This window comes from Monopterus albus, unplaced genomic scaffold, assembly GCF_001952655.1.
Source record: "Monopterus albus unplaced genomic scaffold, M_albus_1.0 scaffold222.1, whole genome shotgun sequence".
Taxonomy (NCBI): domain Eukaryota; kingdom Metazoa; phylum Chordata; class Actinopteri; order Synbranchiformes; family Synbranchidae; genus Monopterus; species Monopterus albus.
The window spans coordinates 578,472-590,698 of record NW_018128102.1 but is presented as its reverse complement, the minus strand read 5'-3'; the positions used below and the strand labels follow the sequence as shown (position 1 = coordinate 590,698).

At 42.0% G+C, this 12,227-nt stretch overlaps 1 protein-coding gene across 1 annotated transcript in view; it reads left to right on the top strand.

The window, feature by feature from the left end:
• The window catches only part of shroom4 (shroom family member 4), a 52,400-nt gene extending 43,527 nt beyond the window's left edge, over positions 1–8,873 (top strand). Inside the window, exons 5-13 of the mRNA XM_020619532.1 lie at positions 8–613; positions 2,462–2,523; positions 2,830–3,711; positions 4,033–4,689; positions 5,695–5,824; positions 5,954–6,079; positions 6,548–6,718; positions 7,020–7,162; positions 7,681–8,873. Coding sequence (XP_020475188.1) covers positions 8–613; positions 2,462–2,523; positions 2,830–3,711; positions 4,033–4,689; positions 5,695–5,824; positions 5,954–6,079; positions 6,548–6,718; positions 7,020–7,162; positions 7,681–7,843 — 2,940 coding nt within the window. The 3' untranslated portion in view covers positions 7,844–8,873. The remainder of the gene's footprint in view (positions 1–7; positions 614–2,461; positions 2,524–2,829; positions 3,712–4,032; positions 4,690–5,694; positions 5,825–5,953; positions 6,080–6,547; positions 6,719–7,019; positions 7,163–7,680) is intronic.
• The last annotated feature ends 3,354 nt before the right edge of the window (positions 8,874–12,227 follow it).

Sequence of the window (12,227 nt, the reverse complement as noted above, 5' to 3'; positions counted from 1 at the left end):
GCCTTCAAACACTCTGGAGACCAGGAGGCAGTCTGCGAATACTAACATGGTGAAGCAGAAAGAGAAGGAGAGGGAACAAGCGAGGGAGATGGAAGGGAGGGCAAGGGAACAAGAAAGAGAAGAAAGGTTGAGAGAAATAGAGAGGCAGCAGGAGAAGGAAAAACAAGAGAGGGAGCTGGAAATGGAGAGGGCAAGGCTGAGGGAGATTCAGCAAGAGAGGGAACAAGAGGAGAGGGTGAAACAGTGGGAAAGAGAAAGAGAGAGGGAGCTTGAGTTGGAGAGAGAAAAGGTGATGGAGAAGGCCAGAGAGATGGAACGGCTCAACAAAGAAAGAGATGAAGGGCTTGAGAGAGAAAGAGAGAAAGAAAGGGAAGAAGATACTCAGCTCGTCTCACATCAGGAGTTTTATGCCAATTCTGGCATCAGAGAAAAGCATCAAGACTTCCAACATAAGGACAACTTCCAGCCCAAACCTCAGGTGTTTTCTCACAGCCAAACCCAGAGTCAAGTCCTGAGATCAGCTTTTTATCCAGTCAGCACGGCCTCTCAGCCCCTGGAAATCCAGCAACCTCTGCATCAAGGGTACACAGTGAGGAGCTACACACCTACAGAGGTAAGAGTGCTGCTCTCACTGCAAAACAATCACACAATCAGATTCATGAAAATGTATGTGAACTCACACTTAGACACACAGTTTGTTTTCATCACTGACAAAGACACACTTAAAAGGTTCATTAAGGAGTCAGGTTAACTCTTTAGGAGGACTCTGTTGTCCTGAGATCTGCATCATAAAGTTGACTTTTAGATTTATACAAAACAAGAGGCATAACATGCTATAGATGTGCCTCTCCTTATTACTCAAAGACTCTTAAGCGTATGTGTGTCCTTAAGTGACCTACATTTTTAAACCTTTAAACTGTGAGAACTGACAACTGCTGGCTGGCCTGCAACCAGAGCACTACAGATAAATGAACTATTGTATACAAGCAGCATTATTTCAAGGCATCACCCCGGCTAACATACAGTATGTTAGAGGTTTTAATTGCAACTGTTAACAAGTATCTTTAGCATCCTGCTGGCCCAGCAGCAGGCATGCTAAGCTAAATAACAGCAGCACTGGAACCAAATAATGCTTTTCAAACTTTACAGCTCGCTAAAAACAAGTCGTGGAATTTGGACCAAACTGAAATGACCAATGGAGACTGAAAACTGTCTTGGTCCTTTGAGCCAGCACCAGAGAGGGGTCAAGCAGCAACACTTGGAAGTTAGAGCTAAGTGGCCCCTCGTTCAAAGTGCTCTGTGGTTAAATGGTTGGTTTGAAGTCGAATCTAGCATTCTGCATGTGGTCAAAGTATGAAATTCTCATCAAAAGTGCAGCAGATCATTGAAATAATTCATGGAACTGAGGGAGATTGGGGAAACATCGGTGGACACTTGAGTCAGCGATAATAGTAGCTTTGGGTTTCGTCTTTACCACAGGCTGATTAAAGTTACTTGGCAGAGGGTGAAGCCCTTTGTCTGAACCTATGAAACGTCAACCTATTGGTAACCTTGTCATTTAACACTGAGCAAACCAAATTGACATTTGTTTTGGATTAAATGCATCTTCAGTTCAGCACATATTTGGCTCAACTTGACACTGTTTTGTTGTTCTTGTGTAGTTTTCACTGTGCACAGGCCTCGGGGGAACCTTGAACCCTGACTTCTTCATGTTTCTCCTTTTCAACTGAAAAGCTGCTGGTTTAACAGTTACAGATGTGCTGGATTAAGGACTAGGGTGTGATAAGACCCCATGCAGAGGGACACCTATTTAAATGCAGTCATGCAAAGGGGACGCATACACATCAAGGAGTACATGTAAACACAGACACATATGCATGATTCCATTTTAAATGAAATTTATTCAGAATGTTCCTGTGTGTGTGTGTGTGTGTGTGTGTGTGTTTGGACAGAGGAAGGAAACAGATCGTAAAAGTACAGAAATGTTACTGGCTGCTATTTTCAGTCTTGCTTGTGGTCTGTCACTCAGTAGGCTCTTATTTGACAAGCTTAGCTATGTTTTCATAAACGTTGGGAAATTACCAGGGCTGCACAAAACCAAGCGCTCCCTTTTTCTCCCTTAGCTTGGTTTGAAGCACGGCATCTCCGTGCTAATGCAAACATGGCAGAATCATTGTCACACGAGACATGCCCTGTTGACAGCCAAATATATGAATGTGTTGGTAAAACATTTGATATTAAGATTGAGTGTTAGTTTGCCTGAACTCTTCCAAGATGTTTTTGAAGTCAAAATGCTCCAAATTCAGCAGAAAAGGCCTCCACCCCATCAGTCTTCTCACCACAGAAGTACATGGCGGGGTGGAGTACCACACCCACTTCCTATCAGCAGGAAGGTGTGCCGATCCAACACTTTGCTCCTTCATTCCTTTGGTTATTAATCAAATTTAAATCTCTTCCACAGACCCATCCCGCCCGGCAACAGGACACAGTCAAGGTCAACAGGAAGTACAGCCTGACTGAGAGGTGAGCCACTTCCTTTAGTAACAGAGTACAAACACAGACACATACATTCATAAATGGTCAGATGGTCTTATACTTGTATAGTGCTTTTCTGTGCTTTACAGTGCACTCCAAGTGCTTTCACACTATTTGGCCATTCACACACCGGTATTATCACCAGGAGCAACTGGGGGTTCAGTGTCTTGCTCAATGCACTCGGTCACACTTGGCTGTGACTTGACTGTAAGGAGCCCTAAGTGTGCAGATCAATCATCCAGGCTTAAAATCTGGCCATTTGTTTTCTGTTGTTCCTCTTTCTCTACATCACAGGGACTACCCAAGCTGGAGGTGGGAGCCCAGACCACCAGAGAGCATCAGTCAGTACCAACACTACCCCCACCAGGGTCGATGGGGCCTCAGACAATTTGATGACAGCAGCAGTGACCGTAATGGATACACCTTCGCTCCTCCTTCGGCTCGTCTTTTAAGAGCCATGTCTGAAAACGACCTCCACTTCGACAGCAGCCACCGCTGGTTGCCATCAGTTTCTGTGGCATCCAGCCAGACACTGTGCGAGGTGGAGGAAGGAGCAGGTGGCGTCAGAGGAGGAGACGCAGCAAATGCTGCCAAGGAAAATAGGAAGAAGACGCCACCTCCTCCGAGACCACCGCCCCCAAAGTTGGAGCAGTTCCACCGCAGGCGTGCATCTCACCACACCCTCTTCTCCACCTCTTCTTCCTCTGCTGCTTTGCACTCCAGCCCTCCATCTTTTGAAACCCCGGAGGGGCACTATTCGACTCACTCCTCATACATCCCATCACTTGAAATATCCAGGCAGAGGTCTTATAGTCTTCCTCCAGAGAGGCAGGAAGTGTCAGAGGGTTGCCCTCGTTGTAGATGCAACCAATCTCAAACCCAGGAACGCACATTTGCCCACACCTCATCCCCTCAGAATCAACCACAGCTGCAGGAGCACCAGCCGTTTTCCCACTTTCCACCCAATCAGTCTCAGGCCCAGTTTCAGGAACAGCCCTTTACTGTTACTCCACCCAGCCCGATGTTCTCCAGGAGAACCTTCAGACCTGTGGACCCGCCCAAGAGAGAAAAGGAAGGGAACATGAGGAGCACGTATAGAGGGCAACAGGAGAGGGTGGAAGTTTTGTCAACTCAGCCTCTACCTCCACCACCACCACCAGAGACCAGTGTGAGCAGGTGAGATAGGCAGGAAAGAGTTAAGTTATTTTCTGGATTAACTGAATTGGATTAGTCAAATAATTGTTTGACCCATAAAATAAAAAAGTGCACATCACATCTATAGTGAGCCCAGGGTGACCTGTGTAAATAGTTTTTTTTAACAATCAAGTGGTCAAAATCAGTTTACTGTTGTAAGGAATAAGAAAGTAAGCAAATATGCACATTTGACATTTGACAAGCCAGTTTTTTTTTACCAGAACAGTGACTTAATTAATTGAATATCAAAATATAAAATCAAATTCTCTTTCAACAAAGTTATTTTGTTATTTTGTGTGTCAGCAGTTTTCCTGAGATACGTGTCAGCCGCGGCCCTGAACAGGACAGAATGTCAGTAAGACAACACAAGCAGCAGCACAGCATGAGACCCGGAACTGAGAAGGAGAGACCACCATCTTCCAGGACTCATAGTGACACAGCACATCTTCCTGCTGTAGAAAATGGAGGCGTTGAATCCTACTTTCCTGTAGACTGTGAACAGCAGCAGCAACAGCTCTGCATGAACAGAGGCTTCCAGAGCGTCGAGCAGCACAAGAGTCATGAACTCGGAACAGAATCTGAAACTACCCTCAGTCCGAGTCCTGCGCAGAGCCTGGAGGCTGACCTCGACGTCCCCATTGAAACGGACATAGATGATTTCCAGGAGGAAGAGCTTCCAGCAGAGGACGAACCGATCACCAGCGAGCTCCCGTGCTTTGCGCTGCCAGTTACGGTCCTGGAGACGGATATCGACAGCTTACCACATTCTGAGGGCTCACCACTGGGCAGGACGAGGGCAGAAAGCAGCTCTCTGGAGGAGGAGCTGGAGGCCAGGGAGAGCAGTAGAGAGCGCCTGAGCCTGGAGGAGCTCTTCCCCCAGAGCAGCGAGGGAGAGCTGGGCATGGAAAGCTGGAGAGGAGCCTATCACAGCATGGAGCACAACACTGACAGCTTAGATAGGTAATAAGAAAAGAGGCAAGGAGGCAGTTACAGTGTTTAAATCTCAGTGGTGAAATGTGGCTCTGTATGTATGTGTGATGTGCATCAGTTACACAAGCCATTTGATTTGTACAAGACTGTTTTTGTCACTAAGCTCATTCCCCCTTTCCCACAGCCTTTCCAGAACTCCTTACTGCAGCCAGCCTTCTTTTTCCTATGTTAAGTTGATAAAGAGTTAACTTTTTCTAGCACAGGTGCCAGATAGATAAATGTTGTCACATAGGCAAGAAAGGTTAGACAATCAGAGGACAATGTGTAGGAAAGGTAATTTAGATTACCTTATCTTTTTTGAAACTGAACATAAAACATATGAACATGAAACCCTTTTAGTGAGAAAGTTTGTAGTGTTATAAATGAATAAATCAAAAATGACACAAAGGAGTTAAGTCAACAGTTAAATTGTGGGAGACAACAGCAGTTGAAGTATCGTTGGAAGAATTATGACTTGCAAGTGGAACTGTAAACAGTGGCAGCAGATGCATTTCAGTTTCAGTAACAGTTAATAGTGTCAGACTAAACAAACGTTTTCATCATTAAATCTAAATCTTATGATCCCCTGATGTTCTGATTGTACCTTGATCCCTGTGTAAAAAGGCACAACTTTATTTTGTTGTAGAGCGTCATTTACATACACACAGTAAAAAAATATAAGAAGAAAGAACCACAAATCAACAATGATTGGACTGTTTATGTATAGAGACAATTAAACATTAATACCTAATTATAGATAGACGTTTAGAATTAGGAGTTATCTGCACTCACATTAAACCAATCCCATGTCCGGCTGGTCTTTTTAACAACACAACTGCTGTATCCTGCAGGGTGCGGGCAGTTAAAGGTAAATAGATATAAGCAAGGTGCACTGATAAACTGCTGGATTTTATGGCAGCATGTCTGTTGTGTCGCTCTGCCTCTGTTGTATCTCTGTGCAAATGAAAACAGCTCTCCTCTCTCTGCCTCCCTCAGGAGGTCAGGTGCGAGCTCCAGCTGTTCATCCTATTACAGCACATCGGCAGCCAAGGCGCAGCTTCTGTCGCGGATGAAGGACTTCACTGATAATAGAGAGAGGGACGAGGATGACGAACTGACTTACAAGGTAACAGCTGTTCCGTCGCTGCTAGTGTTGGGGAATCTGTATTTTATGTTTGCTGTGTTTTTAGTAACTTCCAGTCAAAGTTAACACGACAGACTTGTGCTGCCTATTATTTTCATATTGCGATGTTAGACCAATTCTCCCGCTGTTGAGCAGAAACAGCTGATGGAGAGCCTCCGCAAGAAGCTGGCAGTGCTGAGAGAAGCTCAGAGGGGGCTGCAGGAGGACATCAGAGCCAACTCACAGCTGGGCGAGGAGGTGGGGAGACACCATCTCTTCATTCATTCATTCAAAAACCAGTTCCAGTGAAAGAGGAAATGAAACCACCCTCTTACTGACTGTTGCTTACTTTTGTGTATTTTTGTGGCTGTTCAGTTTGTCCAACAATCTTGTTCCAAAGCCTGTGCTGAAAATCCAACTATATTAAATAAGCTGTCAGAGGACTACAACAACCTTATATAAGATGAAATGATTTCCTGCTCATTTTGACTTGGTAACAGTTTATACTCGCATTCAGTACAGTAGTAAATGGATTTTACTATTGATAAATGCTAAATAGCTCCAGAAAAGACTGTTCTATTTGGACGCTGTTGATTATGTATTGACTCATAATTTTACAATTTGTGCAGTAAATCAAACTTTAACATTCTGGAAATGGATTAGCTAATAACTGTTTCCACTTGAATTCAGTCATCTCCAGCTCTGCGTCTCTGTCCTTGTCCTCAGGTGGAGAGCATGGTGGTGTCGGCGTGTAAGCCCAATGAGGTGGACAAGTTTCGCATGTTCATTGGCGACCTGGACAAGGTGGTCAGCCTCCTGCTCTCGCTGTCCGGGAGGCTGCTGAGGGTGGAGGCCACACTGGATGCACTGGACCCCGAGACTGAGCACCATGAGAGGGTGGGGAGAAAAGGAGTAGAGGAGAGGGATGTGAGGTGTAGGAGTGGTTTAGTTTAAACTGAATACAGCCTATAAAGGAAGGGGCATGATGATGTTGTTTGTAGTAGAACTACAGTATTCTTTAGTGTCATATTAACACTGAAGAATGCAGAAAGGATAAATAGGATGCACTGAAAGTTGGGAGATCAAACAGAGAGAAGAAAGATTAGAGGTCTGCCCAGAAGAATGAACAAACAAAGGCTATTTGTAAAGAATACTGGTGTTGTTTTATCTGTGCCTTACCCATCTTGCTGTCCTCTAGCCCCCCCTGCTGGAGAAGAAACGTCAGCTCATGAGGCAGCTGTCAGAAGCTCAGGACCTGAAGGACCACGTCGACCGCAGAGAGCAGGCTGTCAGCCGGGTGTTGGCCGGCTGCTTCACCCCTGAACAGCACAGAGACTACAGGTGTAACATTATTATCCATTACACTGATGAAACAGTGACGTAAACAGTTTGGCCCAGGTTTCTGTTTGGGGATGGATTTGCTTTGTATCTTAATCTTTAAAGTCCAACATGAAAACAATGTGTGTTTTTATGGTAATAGAAAAAAGGTGACGGTTCTTAAGACCACACAATTTAGAATGTTTAAGGGCTGTTAGTCCATGTATTGCTGATTTAACCCACAGGCAACATTATAAAGAGCCATAATAATAAGTACAATTATTTGAGTTGAGTTAAGTTTATTGCAAATGCAACATATGTTTGTGAGTTCATAGGGTAGGACAGATTAGACATCATTTAATGCAGCGTACTAATAAGAGTATAACAATAAAACCTACTAAAATTCACTATATGTCATAAATATAAAAGATGCAATAAAAACAAAATATATCTTAAAGTACCAAAGGTTTACAGTTCACATAGATGCATGTTTTATAAGAATATATGCTAAACGTGTTAACTCAGTTTTCTTGTCTTTATAGCCACTTTGTGAAGATGAAGGCCGCCCTGCTGGTGGAGCAGAGGCAGCTGGAGGACAAGATTCGGCTGGGCGAGGAGCAGCTGAGGGGCCTGAGGGAGAGTCTGGGGCTGGGGCTGGGGCTAGGAATCGGCATTGGAATGTCAGTGGGGTACGGACATTATTGACACACACGCACAAAAAAGTCCCATTCAGTTTGAGTCCGTTTTAAGACCAGAAACAAAGGGGGTTGAGACAAAATGAAAACTAGAGCAAGTGCAGAGCAACCAGTGTCCAGTTTAGATTAAAACAAGTAAACATACATTGTAAAATGTTTGTTGTAAGTTTCTTAAAGGAATAGTTTGACATTTTGGTAAATACGTTCACTTTGTTGCCGAGAGCTATATGAGAAGACTGACTGCCATATATATAAATAGCTACAGCCAGCTAGCTTAGCTTTGCACATAGCAGGGAGATGGGTAAAGACTGGTTTTGTCCAAAGGTATCTAACTCTGTCTACCAGCGCCTCAAAAACTCAGTATTTATATCATTATATCTCTTTCTACAGAGGTGCTATGTGCCAGGATGTTTGTTGACTTGGCACAGGCCTAAGCTAACCATCTCCTGGCTGTAGCTTCATATTTAGCATCCCAAAATGTCAAACAGTTCCTTTGAGGATTAGTAAAGATATTGATCCAAACCAACAGCTGAAACAACAGAAGCTCAAGTGGAAGGTGTCAAAAACAAAAAAGACTGAACATTAAGAAGCAGAGGAAAGTTGAATCCACAGAAGCTTCTTCAGTTTACGCTCCACTCTGTTCTGAAGTAATCTTCATTAACTAGATAAATCTGATCAACCTAATACTGTGCAGCAGAAACACGTTGACAACTAATCGCCAGAGCTGTGATTTGATCACAGAGAGAACATTGGAAAAGGGAGTGACTGGATTACTGACATCCTGACAGCCAAAGAAGATGATCAAAACCTGAAGGAGGGATTCACACTGAGGCTGCCGCTACACTTCACAAGTCAAAATTACAAAAATAAAGCCTGTTTATCACATTGTGGATGCCACAGTGCGGATTTAAAATGTTGCCCTTTGCTTCACATTTTGTGCTGTAAAACTGTACTCGTGATACCACACTACTATTCTCAACAGAATCACACTAAGTTGCCAAAGACATTTTTGCTTGATGAATGTGTCACTGATACGCTGCTTATCTAACCATCCTTTTCTTTTTTTTTTTTTCTTTTTTTTTAGTTTGTATTGAAACCTCCTGGTTCAGAGAATCAGAGAAGACTTTTATGGTGCTTGACACTAAGAAACTGTGTTTCCGTTAACAAAGTCAAAATTGTGAAATGCCATTTGCAGCCGTTTGATAAATTCTCTAAAAGTATCATTTTTTCTTGCTGACACCTGCACTCAGCAGCACATATACTACATTACCCAGCATACTATTGTCAAACCGCATTGTATTCCTCATTACTGTAATGTGTATGACTGTAACATGTTTTACTGTGTGGAGTTTGAGACTCCATTGACTCATTATACTGTCACCTAATGACTGTTATGTACAGGAGACACTTGTGTTTATAATGTAACGATGTGTAAATAGTGATGTTTGAAATGACTGGAACTGGTTGTAAAAGATGAGTGAAAAGACCAGGAGGAGTCAGAGTTTACTGTATATTTTGATGGAAATGAATCCTGGCCAGAGATTTGTTTGTCTCCAAAGAGTTGCAGTTTTTGTCGTTGAGCTTGTTTGAGCGGCAGAATTTTCAAAATGTTGTCTACTGCTGGTTTCTATTTTCTGCTAGTCCCGGTTCACATGTAGGCTAAGTTGTTGTTAATTTTTCCTGGACACTTAAGTTCTTGTCAAGAGTTAGACAAGAAGTTTGATATCACTGTCATATCTGTATGTGAAATAAGAAGCCACGGCCAGCAGTTTGTTAGGCTAGCTTAGCATAAAGCCTGGAAATGAGGAAAAGAGCTAGCCTGGTAACAAAATCTACCTACTACTGCCTCTAAAGTTCATCACTTAACACGTTATAGCTCATCTTAGGACTGCAACTAACAGTAATATTCATTATCAGCAAAAGTGCCTATTGCAATTTTCTAGAGCATTTATTTCTGCCAACAGTCCAATTCACAAAATAATCTATTTGCTGTGATGTAAGACAAGGAAAACCAATAAAAGTGTATATTCAAGAACATGGAACTATAAACCTTTTGTCATGTTTGCTTCAGAAATGATTGATTGAATTGATTATCACCATAACTGGCAAATGAATATTTTTTTAACACAATGCAATCACACTTGTTTATCTTGACAAAGATGTGAAGAAGTGTATTCCCCAAAATGTCAAACTTGATTAAAACGTGATTAATCTAGTTTTTTTTTTTTTTTTTTGTAGCTTATGCTCCTAAAAAGTGAAATCTAAATATCTGTTTAACAATTTGTGGAAAATCAACCTTTCTGAAACACAGAAAGTGAGCACAAGGGCAGATTCTTGTGTTTCAGGTTAATTATCCACCATCACACTTCTACACTAAACTTTAACTATCTGCTACCTGCACTCTACTTTTACCTCCCTTGTCTTGTGATTTGTTATGTTGCCAAAGTGTCCTGCGGTTTAACCTGCCCTCCTAAACCTGGGACAGGACTTTTTTTTCCCCTACAGAGTTCAGCTCTGAGTGCCGGAGTAAATCAAGTTTAAAAACACAAACTGCAGCTCAAAAAGAGAAGGGAGGGTTTCAGAGGAGGAAGCGTGTATATTTTGGCTGCTGAAAGGTGGACTTGCTGAAGTGAAGTGAAAATACAGCAGCTTTGAACACACAGAGTCCTTTATCTCTGTTTTCTGCTTTATCAGTTTAACTGGTTAAATGTTCTGGGAAAAAGCACCAAAAGTCTATTAAATGTTTGCTGTAAACCTGGTTTTGTTCTTTTTCTTAGTTTGTTCTCAGATGGTTGCTTCTGTTTTACTACCAAAGAACTCTGAACTTAAGATGTCCATGTACAGAATGCTTCAGTTTTTGTTTTGTTTTGTACATATTACATTTTGTATTAGAACAGCTTCCTGCGTAATTTTGACTTATTGCAAAACCTTTTTCTGTAAAGAGCATTTCTGCATGCTATAGTAAGTTTTACTTGCATTAACTCCATTCACTGAAGATGTTATTGCTTTACTGTGATTACTATTATTACAGTAACAATAACCTGGGCAGGTCTCAGTAGTGGCGTAACGTCCAAAGCACTGAGTCAAAGAAAATACAAAAAATAAAAAAAATCACCATGTTTGTTTTGGTTTTACTTCTCCAAGATAAACATGTGTCCTACCTGTGCTGCAGATCCAAGGCTTCCTCACGTACCCCATATGACTAAATAATTTCAACCGTGTCAAACTGTGTTTTAGGTGGCCATGTTTGGTTTCACAGCAAAAGATGCCGGTGGAGGATAAAGAAAACGGCTGCTGTAAAAGTGAAGAATCTGCATTTTGGGGGGAAGTGGGGGAGTGTGTTCTTCTGCCTGACCCACATTAAAAAACAGGACTGGTGGGAATGTAAGAATGTAAGTGATGAAAATGGGGAAGAAAGGGATAGAAGACCAAACAAGGGGACATGGATGAGTACAGAGGGTGGAATATTAATGATGGAGAGAATAGAAAGAATGTTTTTTTGATTGCAATACCAAGATCTAGAAAAAAAAACGAGGGAGGGAGAGAAAGCATGTGAAGAGAAACAGAACCACTGAAACAAGAAACATCGTGGGAGGTAAGGCAGAGAGTGTTTATGTTGGCCTGCAGAGAGCAGAGTGGTGGAGTGTAGAATGTGAAGATGGATGAGTGCAGAGAGAAAGAAGACATCAAGACAAGTGCTGTAGTGCGAAGAGGAAAGATGAAGAAGATAATTAATCAGAGATATACAGATATGAACTGGGATTCAATAAAACCCCGTTGTCTACAAACACACACACAGGGATGGGGCTGGGTTCGTTCACTTCTACAGATGACCACAAGGTGTCACACTTTAACTGTTAATCAGATTTTATGACTAAGCAGAAAACACTGCCATTACTTTTTCTTGCAACTATATGCTAGTGTATAAATGGGATGAATAACAATATATAACAGCTATAATTACATAGTATTAAAAAATAAATACAGCCTCCATTGGAGAGGTTCTTATTACAAATAAATACTGTATATTAAACACTATAAAAGTCCTTAAGCTGCTTTACAACTACATTTTAATGTGTTAGAATTCATTTATTGAATAAGTTAAAATGATGTTAATAAACTGCTAATACATGCTAAATATAGGGACAATGTTTGGCAAATGTAGGCCTTTGGCTAGTGTTATAGTCGTCATCTGCAAACCAACAGTAGCTGTGTAAAGTCGCTCAATACCTGGCACATTTCTAAATACCACATCCGTAAAGTTAACATTATATAGTGATATTAACTGTAAATTTCGTGGCCAGAAATCTTGATCGATTAGTCCAGCTGTTCCAATGACACAGTCAATGGGCCCAGTTGTAGAAGCGATAGCTCTTGACTCGACTGATTTCCCT